Genomic DNA, 13,223 nt, shown 5'->3' with positions numbered 1-13,223 from the left:
GTGGCACATCTATTCTTAGATTGTAATGTGTAAAAGGCGTTCAGTTTGCAGTTTGGATTACCCATTTGTGCCAAACATCTTTAAATTTAATAATTTTAATAATCCTGCAGAGAAGCATTGAAAATGGTATTGCGATGACTTAAATCGAGCATGTAAAAGAGAAAACGTTTTACAGTGGGCTGTAATATAACCGCTAGGGGGCTGGACTAGGGACGTGACGCGACGCGGCGGGTTGGGCTGTTGCCACTAAATGTGAATGGTGCTGCGATCCAACAAACCGAGCCGCGCCGCTCGTGCTGCTCCAGTCTGGAGAAACCGCGGATCCCACTCAGAGTAACTTAATGACTGAGTTTCTGGTTGGCGACCGCTGATGAGATCCGCCAGCATGGGTACTGGGGATTACCTCTGCATTACTGTGCGTGGGGGAGCGCCCTGGGGCTTCAGTCTGCGACAGGGCAATGAGTTACACCATCCTCTGCTCGTCTGCCAGGTAGGATTGGATTATTAAAACCAGAAGTTGCGGGGATAATGATGACCGACTGTTACAATTCGACTTAAGTTACAAGACTTTATTATTGTTGCTCGTGGTTGATACGCTTGTCGGTTGAATGGTATCGCACCCTCTGAAAGGGACTGAAAGGCAATACAATGTGATAATTGAACCCCTTTCCTGATTTTTATTTGCAGAAAAAAAAATATTTTGCCCGAAAACACAGTACTGGCATTTTTGTGTATAATTTGAGTCTGTATTGTTTTCCTTTTCAAACTTAATGGCGTTTGTTTTGTTGTTATAGTTTATATCTGTTTTTCTTTTAAATTATATTTTGATGTGTGTGTGGGACGGTCATAATTGTCACCAGTTGATGAAACGGAATGTCTCCTCCTGCCATTTACCTGATTGTAGGACAGTAATTCTCCTCACGTCCCCCCAACGATCTTCGGCGCAGCCCCTAATTGCTTATTGTGGTTCCAAAGTATGTGTTTGTAGCAAATAACTTGTTTTTCGTGCACTCCAGCAGTACAGTATTGCTATTTTTACCTAATTCTTGCAAATAATAGAACATGTAGCCTACACAATGCATTATGCTGTAATGTTGCCGAAACTAAGAGCAATACATAAATACATGTTTCCATGCATGCTTAAATAGAACACTTGAACATGAACATTTTTAAATAGAAAAATATTCCCACAGGAAGTTGTTATGCTTTTCTTTAACTATATTCGTTGCTTTTTTTTTTTAATGAGGCGAGGGAAAGCAGCCCAGACATGTCACCCTTTACCCTCTCGGTAAAATCTGTCCCTCAATGTAGTAAAACATCTTTCAACATAACTTCTGTAAACGGATTAACGCAAATCCCTTACAAGGTAAAGGCAACATAGCGCGAGGGCAATCGTGGGATGTGCGGGGAGAGTCTCCCCAAGATCTGTTATCGTTCAGCGCCAATCTCGGCGAGAACATAAACACTCTGCCGCGCAGATGTGAAGAGGGACGGGTCTTTGTTTTTAACGAACAGCTGCTGCCTTAGTGTTGTGGGGGATACTCCATTATATTTCACAGTTATATTTCACAAATTGCATTGCAAATAACTATTGTAATTTAGACCAAATTTATTTTTTGACTTATTCTTTATGGGTGGAACGGTAGTGCCGTGGAGAGCACTGTTGCCTCACAGCAAGGAGATACTGGACTCCACCTTTCTGTGTTGAGTTGGCTTGTTCTCCCGGTCTCTGTTTCCTCCCACAATACAAGACATGTAGGCTAATTGGAGAATTGCCTGTGGTAAGTGAATGGTGTTCGTGCCCTGTGATGCATTGGCAAACTGTCCGGGCGTGTATTCCTCCCACCCACCCAATGCATGTTTGGGATAGGCTCCAGCCTCCCCCCTGACACTGACCAGGAATATGCTGGTGAGGAATAAATCCAGGAGTAGTTGTTGTCCTGGGTTTGAATCATGGCCCAGGAGTTGCATGTTCTACTAGTGCTACTACTAATGGCGTGCTACTACTAATGGCGTGCTACTACATTCACACACTGCAGGTAGTTCAATTATGATTTCCTTTATTATATGTTATGGAGTGGTGGTGATACAATAATGTATGGCCAGTGATTCGTCGTAAGATAAAGTGAGGTAATTTCAGTTTATGACAGGTGAATGAAAAGCTATCAGGCCATAAGCACGCACAAAGCTAACCAAAACAAATAATGATGTTTTTATTCATTGTTACTGTAACTTTCATAGTTGTAACACGAAAAGTGTTTGAGGCCTCCAAGCTTTCCTCCAGAATGTTCCGGAAACATTGCTGCGTTGCATTGTAACCTGTAATGACCTCAGTTGTGGGTGATGTAGCAGATTTAGAAAGCACCCTGCAGTTAGGGGAGATTCTGATCGGCTGATTGCTACTGGCTGGAGCTATGGGCACACTATACAGACAGATGAGTGAGGGAATTGTCCTTACTTGGATCTGAAATAACTCCTGATGGAATTAAAGCAGGAAAGGCCAGAAAAAGAAAACATGGGAATATTCCATACTGGTGTAGCTTTCTAATTGCGAGAACATGTGACAGTCAAAACAAGCCCCCCCCCCCAAATCTCCCAGTGCTATGCTTGCCAGTTGCCCTAGCAACATTGCTGTCTGCCGCTTTGGTTCACGATCTCACCTGCTGATTCATAGTCTGTCTCAAGGCTGTCAATTTGTAAAGTCCAACGGTTCTCACCCCAGACATATAGTGCGGACACTGCTCTTCACAGGTTGGTGTGGGGCGTTTGCACATTACACAAGCAGTGAGAAAACGATTCTATAATGATTGCCCTATATTTGTATTGGATATTGGTTCAGCGCAAAACCGTACTACCTCATAGCTGACTTGGATTGAACTCTGAGTGCATCTGATTGGTGCATATCAGCCTCAGTGGTGTGTAGGGATGAGCATAAGTAATCGATTAACCGGTTAACCTAAATGGACACTTGACTGACTTGGCCAAGTCTTAAGCAGCTTTAGAGTGGTTTATATTCTAATTGCAGTTGTGGGTAGCCTACAGCAGTGGGGTCCTAGAAGTTCAGAGTAGCCAAATGAACATGATTGGGGCGCCACTGACTCGAAAACACAGCGGAGTAGGCTTATGGAAAGACGCAGTCTGTAAAAACTTCAAAAGCACCATGACAAAGCTGTATATGAAGGAGAATGATAGCGATCATCTAAACGCAAGTTAAATGCAAGTGCAATTCAAGCAGGAAGAAGCATATTGCAAAGCACGTCACTTGTATAATTACTAGGGGCATGTTCCCTCTTAATTTTGTTAAGCTAAATAAAGGCTTTATTGAACCCATGGAATTGTTAAAGCCAAAATATACCATTGTGCAAGATCATTGCAATGTAGTTTGAGAAGGAACAGACTACAGTGAAGATAAAGTTGGGAAGATAAAATCCAACCTTCCTCGTATCTGTAACGTTACTTTTATATGGCTTGCTCATCTTGGATCCGACTAGATTCAGAAACATCAGATGTATTTGTGTTACTTTAAAATGAAATGAAACAAAAAACAGCAAGAGATGGGTTTTAAGGGAAAATGACAATGAGAAATGACACTTCAAATGTTTGACAAGTTCAGTTCGACAAATGATATTGCCAGCTTTCAAGCCAAAACAACTGGATATGATTTTGTGATTGCGTACTGTGCCTGGGAATTGAATACCTAATTAATTGTAAAATTGAAATGCAAGCTAGTGTCCTTGAACAATAGTGGACTAGTCATACATGTGGAAAAACATGTTGCTTTTTCATGCCAAACATGTGGAAAAACATGTTGCTTTTTCATGCAAACGGGCCATCGGCCGAAAAACTGTGACTTTGGAAAAAGTGCAAAGTCGCATATTAGCCTATGTTGTTCTGTGCCTTTCCTCTGGTTGAGTCCTATAGTTGCAATATCTGTTCAGCAAGTATTATATTGCTTAATATCTTGGTATTGATTTTAAGAGTTGCCATTTTCATACCATCACTCCTTGTCAGTGTCATGCCTTCAAAATATTTGGAGTTTGGAAATATTACCAGTGATACACTGCTATAGACACGCTGTCTTTAGTGCAACCATAAATTATAATCATTTATAATTTCCAGTCATTTTTTGCCCAACATAGTTCCTGAAATAATGCCCCTGTTGTGCAGTAATATATCTAATTAATGTGCTTATTCTGACTTTTATTGTTTTGGCTGTGGTCCAGCCTATTGCGGCACGATTGTGCAGCATATTATGGGAGTTTGAAAAATAGATTTTTAATAAATGAAATGTCGCCAGTTCACCGAAACACAAAAAATACTGAAAATACCCGTACCTAGTGGCATGTACAGTTATCCAGGAGTGACCCTGGAACAGTTGACATTACAGGTATGCACCGGTGACCCTGAAACAGATCACAGATGACATCACAATACCAGAACTCAAGGTTCCAGGCACCCGGCTTTGCCTAGGGTTCTGCCAGTGGCCAATTTATATTCCCTAATATATCATCCAAGGGGTAAGATCAAGAGGAAGGAAGAAAGGGACTTTGAAGGCCACAGGCATGGATGCAGATCAGATAATATACTTTTACTGTGTATTTTCTCCCTTGCATCTGCTTTCCTGGCACTTCTGTGTAAACATGTCAATGTGCGTGTGTCTGTGTGTGTGTGTGCGTGTGTGTGTGTGTGTGTGTGTGTGTGTGTGTTGTGCTGGGAGCTGTTAATTGTCCTTTTGTTGAGTCAAAATGACGGTACTTGGGTGTATGAAACATTATGGAGAAGACAGCACTTATCAACATTTCTGATGGCCACACTATGGGCGTTTAATATATGTGGGCCTGTGCCAATTATTAGCACCCAAAAAAGAAAGACATTTATATGACCTGTTATTTCTTTGCAATTTTGTTTTTTTAATCTGTAAATTTGCTAGTGATTTTCAGTCATTTTTTAAACAAAACATCTGATTTAGTTTGACCAACAACTGATGGCAGAAGAGCTCTCTAACAGTGTTTCTACAGTGCCACCTAGAGGAAAGTTGATTGTGTTTTCAAAAACATAAATACAAGCTCATCTTCTGGGGGAAATTACTGCATGAAAAATTAAAGTTGTTCTGTTCCAAGAAAGCTTGTTCCAAATCTGTTCTAGGATGAATCTTTTAAACATGTTTTCCTCTCTGACAGCAAACAGAGTTCAGTTTGCTGCTTTGTGATGTTTCAATACTTGCCTCTTGTGTCAGCACTGCAGCTCATGAACTCACATCTTTAATATGGGTTAAATATGCACTGGACACATCTTTAATATGGGTTAAATATGCACTGGACACATCTTTAATAGCTGTTAAATATGCACTGGACAGATCTTTACATTAATGGCATTTGGCAGACGCTCTTATCCAGAGCGACGTACAGTTGATTACACTAAGCAGGAGACAATCTTCCCCTGGAGCAATGAAGGGTCTTGCTCAAGGGCCCACCGGCTGTGCAGATCTTATTGTGGCTACACCAGGATTAGAACCACCGCCCTTGCGTGTCCCAGTCATTTACCTTAACCACTACGCTACAGGCCGCCCCTATGGGTTAAATATGCACTGGACACATCTTTAATATAGGTTAAATATGCACTGGAGACATCTTTAATATGGGTTAAATATGCACTGGACACATCTTTAAATCACAGCCCCACAGGCAGTTCTCAGTTACTGGGCAAATTGCATTTTAATAAAGAATAGATGAGCAGCTTTTGACCTCAACATCCTTATACTGTTGAAGGAGGGAGTTTGTATACACTGCACTTTTTTTTTAGCTCAATACAGTATATGTCTAGTTTTGATCACGCATGAAATATGCAATAAATATTCAATAATAAATTCAACAAGTGGGGCATTTGTATTTTAGTAAATGGGTCAGTATGAATATTTTGATTTCATTGGTCGGTATTGCTGTAGTAGCAACAAAATAATTTTGGTGTCTTTTAACTTTTAGCGAGTTGAATGTATGAAGACATTAGAACCAGAGACTTTTTCCTGCTAATTCGTACAAGGTGCATGCATGTTGCATTGGTATGGAATACTTGAGGTTTCATTATTAAATCGTGTAATGCATACTGTATTTTATTGAACTTACGTATTGCCACCAGGGATTGTTAGTCATAAGTTGTGTCAGCACAGTAGGAGATATACACATTAGTGTAAACTAGAATGCAAACCGAAGTAAAGATATTTAGTGATATGCAGAACTATACTGATAAGTGTAACATCTGATTTATTATTCATTCAAAAAGAAGTGTTGGCAATCAGCTCATGCACAATAGTCTTTTCATGGTTTTTACTTGTAGAAGGCAAGCTACGTGCAAGCAGAGCTGTTGACCTTGTGCGCGACTGGAAGTAAATTAAATTAAGATCGACTTAATAGGGGAGGGATGTAAACCTTATTTCATGGCTCACAAGTGCATGCAAATTCTTTACCTAATAAGCCAATAACATTTTGGTAGTATACTGCTGCTATTCCTACCACATGGTTTGGTTCCCAGTGAAGCAAAGGCTATTTTGTATTCATTGAGATGCTGTGTCTCCCGGAGCCGACCTTTCGAATGGCTGCCTACGCTGTTGACGTGTACTCGCTGAAAACCCCTCGAACTTGGAAGGGGAAGAGAGTGACGTCTTCCCCAAACAAACCTTGAGATTCGCATGACGTAGCAGAGTCATCTGGAAGCAATAACGTCCGTTTAACTCTGGTGCTGTTGTGGAAAAAAGAAGAAGAAGAAAGAAACACATAACACTGTTGGAGTGAAACTTCCAATCCCAGGCCCACCAGGCCTAGATAAGATGTTGTACTGGCAGGGAGCTGAGATATCTGGGTCACAGGAGACAGCTCTGAACTTGCATGTGTGTGAAATTTTCCTTTTCAGGAGAAAGCAGAGGTTAGAAAAAAATAAGGGGGGACAGAGGAGGTTTTCTGTATGCAGGAGGCCCTTTCCCTTAAAAGGAAGTAGTTTTTATTATGGCTTTTGGAAGTCCTGGCTCAGGAGACAAGATTGTGAAGCTATGACTCACTTTTAAAGGGCCGGAAGACTTTATATTCTGGCAATTGCCAAAACAGGGAACTGACAGAAAAACTGTGCTCACGAGATAAAGCAATCTGCATTAGTTTCACCAAAAAAAAAATCACCGGAAGGGGAAGGGGTATTTAACCAGTGATGTGTGTGAAAAGCTACGTCAGGAAGTAACACACGATGGTTATGCACAATACAGCAGAAAAAAGATCAGAATGTTTATCAGTTGCGGTGTGGAATAAAATATTAGCTGCAATGACAAAAAGGAGATGGGCCCAGGACAAAAGCAAGTCATTTGTAGTACATCATATCATATAGCAGATGCTCTTATCCAGAGGGTCTTACAGTGTAGGAGAAAACATGTGCAGGGTACATGTAGACCTGGCTAAGATGTTTCCCAGACCAGTGAGCGTATGTGCTAGGCCTGATCAGTGCCAGCACTGGCCCCTGTGAGGTCTGTGGCAGACTGACAGAGAGAGAGATCCCACTGTAAACTTATAGACCTTACTGTACGTTTTGAGCAATCACATGTAGGTGAAGATTAATCCTGATCTGTGGAAATTTCTCAGTAGGTTCAGTGCGCCCATACACACGTGTTTGTGTGTGTGTGTGTGTGTGTGTGTGTGTCTTTGTGTGTTGTGCATGCATGCCCTGTGGCCCTGTCCCAGTCCACTGAATTATGGTGGATTTTCTGTGTCAGGTCACAGCAAACCCCACCTAACCTTAGATAACATAACACAGCTGTGGTCATGTCCTACTCACTCTAACACCACCAGCTGTTCTACTGGGCTTTCTCTACGAAACCGCAATTTTTGAGTCTCCAAACCTTATCCAAATATGTTACGCAACAAGTACACAACCAATGACCTTTTGACAAATTTGATACATGTCTCTTGAGCCCCTTTTAAATGTCATGATAATGGTGTGATATTCCTGTAGGTGGTCATGTATCAGTCGTATGCGCTTCTGACAGCTGAAGGTGTCTCTTATTTGCACTTTTATTTGCATTATTTGTGTTGATTGTAATGACGTGATGGGCTGGTTCTGATTCTGATGTTATAGATACTGGCTCCCATTACATGTTCAATAAGATAAATTGTCTTTGTCATTGACTGTGTGTGAATCGGTGAATGGGGCCTGTAGTGTAGTGGTTAAGGTACATGACTGGGACCCGCAAGGTCAGTGGTTTGATCCCCGGTGTAGCCACAATAAGATCCACACAGCCATTGGGCCCTTGAGCAAGGCCCTTAACCCTGCATTGCTCCAGGGGAGGATTGTCTTCTGCTTAATCTGATCAACTGCACGTTGCTCTAGATAAGAGCGTCTGCGAAATGCCCTTAATGTAATGTAATGAATGAGAAGCATCAGTTGTACAGCACTTTGGATAAAGGCACTATATAAATGTAGAACATTTACCATTTATCTCTCTGAACATTTTTAATTAATAATTTGCATGCAAAGATCACCCAATTGGCTTCTTGTAGATGCTATTCCACTAACAAGGCACCAGATGGCGCTGAAGTTGCATAGTGAGAAGTACTGACTTAATTACAGCCACATTATAGAATGAATCAGAGAAAGACTATTTTATTAACTGAATGAGAACGTTGAGAAGACCAGGCACAGCTGAGGAAACAACAGAGGAAATTAGCATAAATAAAAAGCAAGGGTGATAATGGAATGAACTGCAGTAAAAGCAGCACTATGATGAGAGAGTGAAATGAATAATGATCAGTCATGAAAATCAGCCCTTGATGAATCAGGTTGTCAACAACAATAAAATATGATTTTTTTTTTTCAGGGCTAATTGGCATTATTGTAAATGTGCTAGCATTAGCCTACGGACAAATATTGCAGTGACAAGCAGAGAAATGTATACAAATAGACAAATAGTCATGCATAGCAAGGCATACAAAGTAACAGTATTGTTTGTTGGTTTTTTATAGTTTGGTTTGCTCTATCTGTTCTAGATAAGAGCAACTGCTACCTAACTGATATAATGTAATTTAATGCCATAATGCCGCTGCCATTAAAAATACCTTTATCAGGCAGCTAGGGGGCAGCAGAGGGCAAGCATAGAAGGATAGATACATGTGACCTGGGTGCACAGAGATGACTGGGGCTTAAGCCAATTCGCACAGGGAACATGAGTGTTTGTACACTGTTTTGTATGTTATCCTGTGATTTTAAATAAATGTACAGCAGTGATAATGCACCATGGAAATCCCCTTATTGTATATACACTCAGTGAGCACTTCATTAGGTATTCATTAGACTGATTTTTTTTTTTTACTTATTGGTCTTCTGCTGCTGTAGCCTATCCACTTAGAGTTTTGACACGTTGTGTGTCCAGATATGTTCTGCTGCATAGCACTGTTGTAATGTGTGGTTGCTTGCATTGCTGTCACCTTCCTGTCAGCTTTGACCAGTCTGGCAATTCTCCTCTGATGTCTCTCATTAACAAGGTGTTTCTGACTGCAGAACTGCTGCTCACTTAATTCTTTTTTGCACCATTCTTTGCAAACTCCAGAGACTAGTGTGCGTGAAAATCCCAGGAGATCAGCAGATACTCAAACCACCCTGTCTGCCACCAACAATCATTCCATTGTCAAAATCACTTAGATCACATTTTTCCCCATTCTGATGGTTGATGTGAACATTAACTGAAGCTCCTGACCCGTATCTGCATGATTGTACTGCTGCCACACGATTGGATAATTGCATGAATGCATAGGTGTAATAAAGTAAAAATGTTCCAAATAAAGTGCTTGGTGAGTGTATTTTGCATACATAAAACAATAGCTGCATGGGAAATATTCACATATATGCATTTTTCAGCCAGGTATATATTTTAATATATGGATGATCAATAGACAATTTAATTAGATAGATTAATTGAAACTTGGTTAAATGGTGTTTCTTGCCAATGTCTCCATGGTCCAGTCTGCTAGTTTAATGTTACTATTGGCAACAAATCTGCTGTACATTTTGCTCTGAGATGCCATAGATCCTCTCTGCACTCGATGCTTACATGTTGAATAATAATTTTTGTGTTATTGATTTATTTACTTTTTTATTTATGTATTGCTAGACCATGGAACCTGGACACTGGCCATTAATATGATCATCAAAGGTTTTCATAGACTCCATGAATTAATGAATTAATCATTAACATTTTAGTATTCTATTTTTCTATGAAATAAAATGTAACCCTTTGCTAAATACAGCTACTCTTGTTGACCTAGTGGCCTTCTGGTTGCCTAGTTGCCGACAGATTTTGGTTCACATTGAACTTGCCAAGAACTGCTCTGCATTGAGACATCTATCATTCAGACAGACGATAACTGTGTCATTGACGGTATGCAAATACTCCCACTTCCACTGTAATCTGTACAATATCCATCCATCCATCCATTATCTTAACCCGCTTATCCTGAACATTGGGCGAAAGGCAGGAATACACCCTGGACAGGTCGCCAGTCCATCGCAGGGCACACACACCATTCACTGACACACTCATACCCACGGGCAATTTAGACTCTCCAATCAGCCTAACCTGCATGTCTTTGGACTGTGGGAGGAAACCGGAGTACCCGGAGGAAACCCACGCAAACACGGGGACAACATACAAACTCCACACAACGAAGCCCCGGCCGACCCATCGCACCATCCGTGCCGCCCTTGTACAATATCCACTGAAGGCTCAAAAAAAAACAAAAAAAAAACAGTGATCAGGCTTAGCCCGTGTGGAACCTGCCCTTATGCGTTTTTCTGTACTGAGTCTGCTGGACGGATCCCTCCTCCGAAATCAGTAATTTATGCAGTTGGTCGGGTTGTCGTGGTTCACTTGCTTTTTTATGCGAGGGAGTCTCACTTAGATTGTAAACCTCATGAATCCTCGGCTGACTCTCTGGGGTGACGTCATTAAATCCTGTCACGGATATACGGGGGGTGGGGGTTGAGGGAGCAGACTTAAATATCAAGCAGACTGCATAGCAAGAGGCTGTGAACACATGCTGTAGATTTTAACTCATTTTAATTAAATGCGCTGGAGAGACCAGGTGCAGGTTTGTGGCTTTTGGCAATTTTGGAAACTGGTGCAGAGGCTGAGTGTATGTGTGTATGTATGTATGTGTGTGTGTGTGTGTGTGTGTGTGTGTGTGTGTGTTGCTTTGCATCAAGGTCAGATAAACACACAAGCGGAAACGCTGAAACAATAGTTTCAGAAGCACTTGCTGCATTTTAAAATTTAATCTAATAAATGTATCTGATTTATTGTTAGATTAGGTTGGAATTAAATTTTATTTGAAACTGAAACACACTGATTGAAACACATGGAAACGACTTTTTATGACCAAAAATCCAGAATTAGTCATTGAAAAAGAGGAACGCATATTACCAATATTACCATGAAATATGCATTAGAAATATCCAGCCATTTCACTTTTAAAATAAAATGTCTTCTCAGGCCCCTTCAGATACGTTTTTATTAGCTCCTACAAAATAATATTTGTCAGCAAATAATCCAGTTTCACCTATTTGAGCGTTTATCTGAATTTTCTAATTCCATTCAGGAAGCCAATATTGGAAAACGATGTTGGACCATTAAACGACCATTCAGGAATAGACCTGTTTCAGGAATGCTCACTCCATAAGGGCTTTGGAACCTGAGAGGACTGACTGAGTAAAGTCTCTGCACCTCTATCCTTGACTGAGGGGTTATGAGTCTGTTGTCTCCCTCAACAATGTTGGCAACCACCTGTCACTGCGCTGTACAGACATTAATCTAAACATAATTATTTTCTGAACTGCCGGTGCTTGTACGATATTTCTCTCCTTTAGGAAAATGGGAATAAGCACGCCCAAATAAGTTTTGTGGTCCTCTGCTGATGGTGGAGCTCTGCTCTTCCCGCAGTACTTAAATGGAAGCCCAGAGACGAGGAATCTGTTCCCTCGCTCGATCCGACAGCAGCCAGACCCTGATATGTAAATCATGATGTGGAAAAGCTCTCGCTTGTTGTGTTGGACCTGGACATTGCAATCCCAAACAGCACCTGAATACCATTCCATTTAGAGTGCGCCCATGCCTCCCAGAGATTTCTGTACCTCTAAGCTGAGTTCAATTAATTATTACTGTAATAAAGTAATAGTTGTCGTTATAATTATTACAATTTGATCAGTTCATGTCTTAGCCCATGATACATCACTCTCATCAATTCTATACTAATCTTCCAGCACTTTCATGTTGCAATTGTGTCTTCATCTTGATACAGTAATTCTGTAACATATCTGTGTTATCATGCCTCTTCATAACACGCCATAACTTTACCAGGTGAACTAGACTTGATGTTCATGGGTATAGATAGCTGATACTTTACGATAATTGTACCTTACCTGACCTATGCTGTGTAGTTGCTCCAATGACCTTCAGTATGCACTTATTGTGTATTCACTTTGCAGCAAAAAAGTGTCTCTTTTTGTCTATGTACTTGTGTTGTCTTTTGTGCAGCTGAAATTGTGTATAGTAGCAAATCAATTTCCATAGAAATAGACAATAATGGTATTTTTATATATATTTATATATATATTTTATGAAGTATGCACATGTCCACAGAAACCCACATATCTAGTGTATCCATATAATGCTCACAGAAGAAATGCAGGATAATTTCCTTATACCAGGGAGTAACATCAGTGTCATTGTCAAGGATTCCCACAACCTTCTGCAAGTCTTGCTCCCGGGCCGTTCCCCCCTCTGTGTGCATAACGTGACTCATGTCACCGCAGGTGGACATTAGTGGGCGCGGCGCTGTGGCGGGACTGTGCGAGGGGGACGAGGTGGTGTCGCTGAATGGGGAGCCCTGCGCAGACCTCACCCTCCCCGAGAGCCTCCACCTCATGGAGGCTTCCGACAGCCTGCAGCTGCTCGTGAGAAGGTGGGTACGGCAGGCCTGTGGCGTCCCGACGGCCTTGTGATCAGGGTTTCCTCCGGGTACTCGTGGCTATGAGTGTGTGAGTGAATGGTGTATGTGCCCTGTCCAGGGTGTATTCCTGCCTTTCGCCCAAAGTATGCTGCGATAGGCTCCAGCCCCCCTGCGACCCTGTTCAGGATAAGAGGGTTAAGAAAATGAATGGATAGATGGAAGGATGGATGTAATTCACTTATGATCATC

General features: G+C 41.3%; 1 protein-coding gene across 1 annotated transcript; it reads left to right on the top strand.

Annotated features, from left to right (window-relative positions):
* Positions 1-385: 385 nt before the first annotated feature.
* LOC133130541 (synaptopodin-2-like) lies at positions 386-13,026 on the top strand. Its single transcript, XM_061245195.1, has 2 exons — positions 386-490; positions 12,838-13,026. The coding sequence occupies exons 1-2, from the start codon at positions 386-388 to the stop codon at positions 13,024-13,026; spliced, it is 294 nt and encodes a 97-aa protein (XP_061101179.1).
* The last annotated feature ends 197 nt before the right edge of the window (positions 13,027-13,223 follow it).

Source organism: Conger conger, chromosome 6 (assembly GCF_963514075.1).
Source record: "Conger conger chromosome 6, fConCon1.1, whole genome shotgun sequence".
NCBI lineage: Eukaryota > Metazoa > Chordata > Actinopteri > Anguilliformes > Congridae > Conger > Conger conger.
The sequence above is the reverse complement of the archived record's forward strand: the minus strand, read 5'-3'. Positions and strand labels throughout refer to the sequence as shown.